The sequence below is a fragment of the Macaca thibetana genome, chromosome 9 (assembly GCF_024542745.1).
Source record: "Macaca thibetana thibetana isolate TM-01 chromosome 9, ASM2454274v1, whole genome shotgun sequence".
In the NCBI taxonomy this organism is placed as follows: Eukaryota; Metazoa; Chordata; class Mammalia; order Primates; family Cercopithecidae; genus Macaca; species Macaca thibetana.
In genome coordinates, this window is record NC_065586.1 from 114,839,674 (window position 1) to 114,848,687 (window position 9,014).

General features: G+C 44.5%; 1 protein-coding gene across 1 annotated transcript in view; it reads right to left on the reverse strand.

Moving 5' to 3' along the window:
- Positions 1-6,270, reverse strand: part of CACUL1 (CDK2 associated cullin domain 1) — a 71,610-nt gene extending 65,340 nt beyond the window's left edge. Inside the window, exon 1 of the mRNA XM_050804017.1 lies at positions 5,422-6,270. Within this exon, the coding sequence (XP_050659974.1) occupies positions 5,422-5,788 (367 nt within the window). The 5' untranslated portion in view covers positions 5,789-6,270. The remainder of the gene's footprint in view (positions 1-5,421) is intronic.
- Between the last annotated feature and the right edge of the window lie 2,744 nt (positions 6,271-9,014).

Sequence of the window (9,014 nt, forward strand, 5' to 3'; positions counted from 1 at the left end):
TAATCCCAGCTACTCGGGAGGCCGAGGCAGGAGAATCACTTGAACCAGGGAGGCAGAGGTTGCAGTGAACTGAGATCGTGCCACTGCACTCCAGCCTGGCCACAGAGTGAGACTCCATCTCCAAAAAAAAAAAAAAAGACAGGAAAAGAGGAAGATTTTTAAAATAACAGATGGACAAAGAGTAAACAAAAGTGCAAGACAGTATGATTTAAACCCTACCATATTGGTAACTACATTAAACACAATGGTAGCAGAGGTTGTCAGACTGGATTTTAAAAAAGCAAGATCTAACCATATGCTGTCTACAAGAAATGTACTTTACACAAATAAAAGTAAAATGATGGTAAATACACTATGCAAACAACAATCCTTTAAAAAAAACCTAGAATGCCTACAAGTAAAAGTAGTCTTTAGGGTAAGGAATATTAACAAGGATAAAGACAGACATTCCATCATGATAAACAGTCAATTCATCAAGAAGATATTCAACAATCCTAAATATGATGGACTAAGTAAGATTAATGAAACAGAACTGACGCCCATACATACATGATCAGTTACTTCGGACAAAGTTGCCTCAGTAAGAAAAGGATAGTCTTTTCAACAAATAGTACCAACACAATTAGATATCCATATGTAAAAAAGGAGCCTCAATCCTTATCTCACACTATAAAGATATCAACTCGTAATTCAGATCACAGACCTAAACATAAAAGCTAAAACCATAAAACTGCTTGAAAAAATACAGAAAATATCTTGACTTTGGGGCAGACAAATATTTCTTAGGATACAAAAAGCAACAGCCAGAGAAGAAAAAATTGACAGTTTAGACATCATCAAAATTAAAAAACAGCTACTCTTCAGAGGACACCATTAAGGAAAAAAAAAGACAAGCCAGAGAGAGAAAACAGTAATAATACATGCCTGACAAAACTTGTATCCAAAACTTACAGTGAATTCTTTACATACATTAAGACAAACAACAAAAGATGTGAGCCGATGCTCACAAACAAAATTATAACGCAAGCAAATGATCACATGAAAAAAACAACGGCACATGTAAAAGAGAAATGCAAAGTAAACACACAAAGAGATACTACACTTATCCTCTAGAACAGGGGTCCCCAACCCCAGGTCGTGGGAACCGGTCGGTGGCCTGGAAGGAACCAGGCCACACAGCAGGAGGTGAGCTGTGGGCCGGTGAGCATTACCACCTGGGCTCCGCCTCCTGTCAGATCAGTGCAGGAATTAAATTCTCAAAGGAGCGCCAACCCTATAACGCAAGGGATCTAGGTTGCACGCACCTTATGAGACTCTAAGATATGATGATCCGAGGTGGAACAGTTTCATCCCCAAACCATCCCCCAGTCCACAGAAAAATCGTCTCTTCCACGAAACTGGTCCCTGGTGGGGACCAATGCTCTAGAAAGGCTAAACTTTAAAAGACTGTCAATACCAAGAATGCAGAACCTAACCAGCACAAGTGCCAATTAAGTAAGTGGAGCAACTGGAGCTGTCATATACAGCTGATGGGAGTGTAAAATGGTGCTACCACCCTAAAGAATTGTTTGGCAGTTTCTCATAAAGTTTATGTTAATAACATATAAGCAAGGAATTCCACTTGTATGAAACCTTTACCCACATCAAACCTTGTACATGGTTGTTTACAGCAGCTGTGTTCATAACAGCCAAAACCAGAGACCACCTAAATGATCAAACTAATGACCAACAAATTAATGATTTTTTGGTAAATCAAAAAAAAAGAAAAAAACCTACTTTGGGATATCCAAAAAAAAAAAATACTACTCCTCAGCCAGAAAAAAGAATAAGTTACTGACATATGTGAGAACATGGAAGAATCTCAAGAACAGAATAAGAAGGAACAAGTCAAGCACAAAACAATACACATTGTATGATTTCATTTATATGAAATCCTACAGTGACACAAAGCAGATCAGTAGGAATGCTTGGGGCTGGGGGAAGCAGGCAGGGTTAACTGACTGCAAAGAGACACAGCGAAGGCGGAGCATGGTAGTTTACAACTGTAATCCCAGCACTCTGGGAGTCCGAGTCATGTGGATCACTTGAGGCCAGGAGTTCGAGACTAGCCTGGTCAACATGGTGAAACCCCATCCCTACTAAAAACACAAAAATTAGCTAGGCATGGTGCTGTGTGCCTGTAATCCCAGCTGCTCGGGAGGCTGAGGTGGGAGAATCACTTGAACCCGGGAGCCGGAGATTGCAGTGAGCCAAGATTGTGCCACAGCACTCCAGCCTGGGCGACAGAGTGATATGCTGTCTCAAAAGAAAAAAAAAAAAGAGAGAGAGAGAGACATAGGGAAGTATTTCAGGGTGACAGAACTGTTATCCTGGTTGTTGTGGTGGTTACCACTGGACAGTCCTCCGTGGGCCACACGCACTCCCACATGTCTTACTGAGTATGCCAGGAATGCAAGGCCATGACCAATCACTCTTGAACCTGGGCCATTCTGTACCTGGTAACCTTGAAAGACGAGATAACATCTCCCCCTAGACAAAGAGCAGATTTGCTACTGCTTTCTATAAAAGTAGTGGATTCCCCAAGTTTGATGTTCTTCAGCTGCAACACAAAACCACTGAGAGAGCATCCATCTTGGCCATAGCATGTCACCCTCTTGGGACTTGGGGCAAGGGAGAACCTATGCAAATATAGCTATTCTCATGCTGTGTGCTACGGTAAGAAAAATAAATTCCTTCATCTCTCACCCAGGAGTCCCCCAGCTTATGTCAGCAGCGCCCAGTAATACAAGTAGAGAATTCTAAATCCAAAAATCCAAAATCTGAAACTTTTTGAGCACCAATATGACGCTTAAAGGAAATGTCCATTGGAAAATTTTGGATTTTGAATTTGGGATGCTCAATCATTTAGTATAATGCAAATATTCCAAAATCCAAAAAAATCTGAAATCCCAAACACTTGTGGTCCCAAGCATTTCGGATGAGGGATAGTCAACCTTTAACTGTAATAGGCTACCTTTTAGCTATTAGTAGGGTAAAATCAAACTCCACGCCAGACGGTAACATGGGTTAAAATGCATTAGACTGCACACCTAAAATGGGTACACTCTATTGAACGGAAGAGAAGGAGAAGAGGTGTGGAGGAAGAAAATGGACACAAAGGAAAAAGAGGAGAGGAAAAGGAAGAAGAGTCAGGAAGAGGTGGTCAGAATAGAAATGCCTTAGTAGGTGGAGAAATGAGTCCAGACATATGAAGAAAGGAGTATGAATTTGTCATGTTCTAACCCACTCTTACTCCCTAAACTGTGCTCTGAGAAGGTCCTTCACCAACTGAAAAATATATAAATAATTAAATATAATTACTGAAAAAAATGCTGTGGTGGTTGTCCCTTGTAATTCTGGGTTAAAGATGGGCAATACTGCCATTAAAAGGGGTTCCCTGATTTCAGTGGAATAGTTGTACTTCCAGAGCGACAAAGTAGACGTTAAATCACGCTTACATCTCTAGGATTAACTCTATGGATCACGACTGTTAACACACTGTTGGATTTGATGAGCTAGTATTTTTTTTGCAGTATTTTCATTTCTATCTAAGTAAAACAGACCTATAATTTTCTCTTCTTACACGTCCTTATCTGTTTTAGAATCAAGATTTCACAAGCCTCATAAAATGAACTTGGTGTTTTTTCTCACCATTTTCCAGGACAACTTGCAAAAAGAATTAAGTGTTAAAGTCTGATGGAACTCATCAGAGTATCTGGATCCAGAGCTTCTAAAAAGGGAGATCTTTACCATTTCAGTTTATTAGTTCAAGATATTTCTTCTGATACCAATTTTCACATTTAATAGTTTTCTAAGAATTCTGTCATTTAGGCTTTCAAATTTACCAGCCTAAGTTCACGACGTTCTTTTTTTATCTAATATTCGTAGTTATTTTCCATTTTTCATTTATTGGCATCTTTTTTTCTTGTCGATTTTATCAGAGGTCTGCCTAGCTTACTAAACTTTTCACAAAAATAATCTTTTGGTGTGACAAATCCTTTTGTTCTCAATTTTACTGATTTCTGTTCCTAACTTTATGCTTTTTTTTTTTTTTTGAACTCTTCAAATGAACTTTACTAAAGCAAGCTTCCTTCATGACTCAGGTGAAGTCATTCTGCCACTCTACAGAAGGTCTGGTTCCACAACACAGCCTTCAACACACAAACTATACAATACAAACATGATTATCATGAATAAGGAGACAAAGCGTATATAAATTTTACCAAACCTACATATCAATGTCTTTGACTAAGGCAGTATCTTGAGGCAAATAAAATTACACGCTGTTCCCACACACAGTGTGTAAGATTCCGACTATCTGCATCAAGGCAAATATTTTCTCTGCACAGCTAACTGGACAAGTACAGCTTGATAAAATTAGTAGCTAGAAATGAACTCTCCAGTTGCTTACCAGATGCCATTCAAAACTTGCAGTTAATAATAGGAGAGAAAAACCTGGCTGTGATGGTCACAACTCATTTTCAACATCCTATCACCACCACCACCACCACACCACACACACACCCCCCCCCCAAAGTAAAAGCACATTCTTTTCCTAGCTATGGAAGCATACATACATCCTGGTCAGAGGCAGTTTCGGATTACAAAACAGATTTTGGTCTTAAATCTTTCTGCTTGCAATTGAGCGTTAAGACAGATCACTAACATAAAGTTCAACATGCAACCTAATCTTGGGTTTGGACACAAGACATAACCCATCCTGAAAGGCTTATTCTTATGAGTGTAAGCTCTGAAGAGTGATTTTATGCATTATTAGCTTCAAAACAATGTCGGAGCTGCCACCGCGTAGGAAAGTAACTCACACATTACCCTAGCAGGATGCAAAGGTGTAACACAGAAGAGGAGGAACGAGGTGTAGATATAGGTCAACTTTCAAAGTCCTGACTTGTTTAACACGGCCTAGCCAAAAGCACAAGAACACAAGTTGCCAGGTTTCTTTTTTCTCTCTGGCTGCAAAAGACTGAAGGCCTTTCCCTAACGAGACTCAGGCAGCCTTCTTTTCCCCTCACTTTGAGGGTGAAACTTCAAGAGAAGACGGGTGCGAAAAGCGGTTCCCAATGTTGAGAGACTGCCAGTTGTGATAGGGACCGCGTTGGTAGAACTTGGGGCTCCGTGTGTACCAGGCTGCCTCTCTAGACCAGGTAATACAAGAAGCCAGGGCCGCTCAGGCGCTGGCCGCAGACACCAAATGAGGGGGAGGGGACGGTGAGGGGGAGGGAGGCACGGAGGCGAAGGGGGACGGGAGAAGAGGAAAGACCGAGGCCTGAAACAAAGGAAGCGGGGCTTTCTCCAAGAGGGGGTGGATACGGCGTCCGAGTGAGGTGGAGAAAAGCCAAGGCTGCTGGGAAAGGCTGGACTCACAGAACTTGGAGGTGGAGGTGTTGATGTTGATGGTGGAGCTGGCGGTGGGGGCGGGGGCCGCCTTGGCCACGGCGGCGGCCGCGTCGCAGCTCTTCAACATCATGATCACCCCATTAGCCTCAGGCGGTGGCGGCGGCCCCATCGGGAGCCCCTCCTTGGGGCCTTTCCTGTCCACGGAGACCGCGGGCACCGCCAGCAGCTGCCCCCCTGGAGGCTCTCGGGCAGGGGCCGGGATCGAAGAGGGGGGCGGTGGGGGTGGCAGGGGCTGCCGGAAGCCGTCCACCGCAGCCTCCCAGTTGTTGTGGTTCTGGTCGTCCATCATCGCCTCGTAGCTGCCCCCCTCCTCCTCTTCCATGCTTTCCTCCATCCTGCTGGCCCCCGGCACCCGCCCGCCTCACAGGCACCTGCCGCCCGTCTCAACCCCGGGCCAGCGGGCACCGCTGCCTCCCCGAGCTCACATCGCCGGGGGCAGGAATGGGCGCAGCGGAGAGGGCTGCGGTGCGCAGGGTCTCTTGCTCTCCACGGGGCCGACTAGCTTGGAGACGCGGCTGACGGCGGTGGGCGCTCCGGGGCTCTAGTCTGGGAGAGGCAGCCGTAAAGCAGCGGCGCTCCTCACGACATTTTACAGCGGCTTCCAACAGGCAGTTGGAAAGGGCAGCTGGGGGCGCGGCCAGGAGGGCACGTGGTGCGAGGGACTGGCCGCAAGAAAGCGGAGCCAAAAGGGGCGGGAGCTGTGAGTCACTCCCACGCAACAGGGCAGAGGTTCGCCCCGCCTCGGCTGGCAGGGAACTGACAAGGGAGGCGCGACGGGTCCTGACGGGCGTTCGCCGGCCCCGCCCCCGGCCAGGCCTCACGTGACAAAGGTGTTTGTCTTGCGCACGCGCGGTCGCAATCTGGTTACCATGACTACGAGGAGCCGGCCGGCTCCTGAGGGCGCGCGGAGCGGTCTTGGCAGTAGCTGTGGACTGGCCAGACTTACCGGAGGTGTTTTTCTCGCGTCCTCGAAATCTACCGGGCCTTCGCACCTCTGAGTGTCTGAGTGCCCCGGCTTTTGCTTGGGACGGAGATACGGGGCCACAAGAGACCCCGGGGTCGCAGGTTATAAGCGGATGAGACCGCCCTGGGCGGCCTGTGGTCCGACTGCTCCTTGGGTTGGTCCCCAGCTGTCGCGACACAAACACAAAACCCAGACTAAAAACCGAATCACACATAGCAGGATGGCCCAAAAAAGAAATGCGTTGGAGTTACTCATGCTTGTTTTTAAAATTCCTTTACGCTTGTATGCACTGAGACCAACAATCCAACTTTTAAAAATGCCGGCTTCCGCCGGGCGCGGTGGCTCACGCCTGTAATCCCAGTACTTTGGAATGCCGAGGTGGGTGGATCACGAGGTCAGGAGATCGAGACTATCCTGGCTAACACGGTGAAACCCCGTTTCTACTAAAAATACAAAAATTAGCCTGGCATGGTGGCATGTGCCTGTAGTCCCAGCTACCCGGGAGGCTAAGGCAGGAGAATTGCTGGAACTCGGGAGGTAGAGGTTGCAGTGAGCAGAGATCGTGCCACTGCACTCCAGCCTGGGCGACAGAGCGAGACTCCACTCAAAAAAAAAAAAACAAAAACAAAAAAAAAAACGGGCTGGGCACAGTGGGTCAGGCCTGTGATTCTACCACTTTAGGAGACCGAGAGGGGAGGCCCGCTTGGGCCCAGGAATTCGAGACCAGCCAGACCAACATAACAAGACCCAGTATCTAAAAAAAAATTAGCAGGGCATGGTGGCGTGTGCCTGTGGTCCCAGCTACTCCAGAGGCTGAGGTAGATCACTTGAGTCCTGGAGGTCGAGGCTGCAGTGAGCCGAGATCGCGCCACTGCACTCCAGCCTGGGTGACAGAGTGAGACTGTCTCCAAAAAAAAAAAAAAGGGAAAAGAGAATTAAGTGGTATGCTGAAGGGGAAAACATAAAACCTTAGAATTACATGTGTGGCAAAAGAAAGGGAGAAGGAAGGCACATTCTGTTTCAGACAACTGATGATTTATCATCAACAGACACTTTCTAGGTAGATGGGTGGGTGCGTGCGATGAGATAAAGGGTCTTTACATTAAAAAAAAAAAAAAGTCCAATATACAGGGTAGAGTCAAAAAAGTGTCTCTAACATACCGTGTCATAAAGCAAGTCTTTACATATCTAAGGATTTATATCATAGCCACCATATAGCCACAAAATATATTAAGCAAAAATGAACAGAAGTATAAGAAGACAGAGAAGTCTACCATCAGAGTAGGTGATTTTTCACTCCCTCTCTAATTGCAGTGAATTGAATATGGTCTCCCACAAGGTATGTCCATATCCTAATCCCTAGAACTTGTCAGTATGACCTTATTTGGAAAAACGGCATTTGCAGATGTAATCAAAGTTCTTGAGAAGATCATCCTGGATTATCCAAGTGGGCCATCAATCCAATGACAGAGTCCTTATAAAAGAGAGGTAGAAGAGGAGAAGATGCAGAGAAGAGGAGGAGGTAATGTAACCACAGAAGCAGAGATTGGTGTGATGGCATTCACAAGTCAGGGAATGCTGGCAGCCACCCAAACGCTGGAAGAGACAAATTGTCCTCTTGAGCCTCTGGAGGGCGTGTCATCCTGCCAACACCTTGATTTCAGACTTCTAGATTCCAGAACTGAGAATTGATGTCGGTTTTTTTAAGCTTGGTACTATCATAGCAATATAACTTACATCCTCTTGAGGGCCCTGCTCCAAGGGTTTTTACCCAGCACACTGATGAATACTAAACCTTTTATATGTGTGCTGTCAAAATGATCAATATAAGACACTCATTTTTGCTGTAATTAAACTACTGTGACAAGACCTAATGACAGTTGAGCGAAACCAGTCACTGACAGGGGACAATTTTCTATAAGAAATCCTACTGAAAGGAAACCAAATGAACATATTGGTAACTGGTTGATTTTGTGGCATTGTAAGACATTGTTATACTTAAGAGCATATTATACTTTAATAGTTATTAACATAAAATCTTTGATTTGTTCTGGGTTGTGGAGATGGGGTATAACGTTATTGGCAACATTGACCCAAAAACAGTGAACACAGGTTAATAGCCACTATGACCTTCCATAGTCACAGATATTCATCTATTAGTTTAATTTTTGTTTGTTTGTTTCTATTTCCCACTAGGCTGTGAATTTCATTAAAGCAGGATAAATATATGTGTACAATTTCTGTGTCAGTTTGGATACATAAAGAGGAAACTAACTCAAAACTCAATAGCAGTTATCTAGGGATAATGAGATTTTGGATGGTCTTAATCTTCTTTGTATCTTTCAATGTTTTCTTGGTTCTCTACAATAAGTATGTATTATTTTTATAATCAGAAAATAATTCTGAAACTTAAAGATTAACAAATAAACAAAAATGTTAAGGAAGTATAAATTGGGATTCCATAGATTAAAATGTTTGTTTTGGCTTCCAGAAGTGAAAACTCAAATAAAAATTGCTTTAAAATCAAGGTTGTTCATTGGCTAAGAGACTGAGAAGGTCTAGGAATGGCAGAGGTGAGGCAGGGCTCAGCAATTAC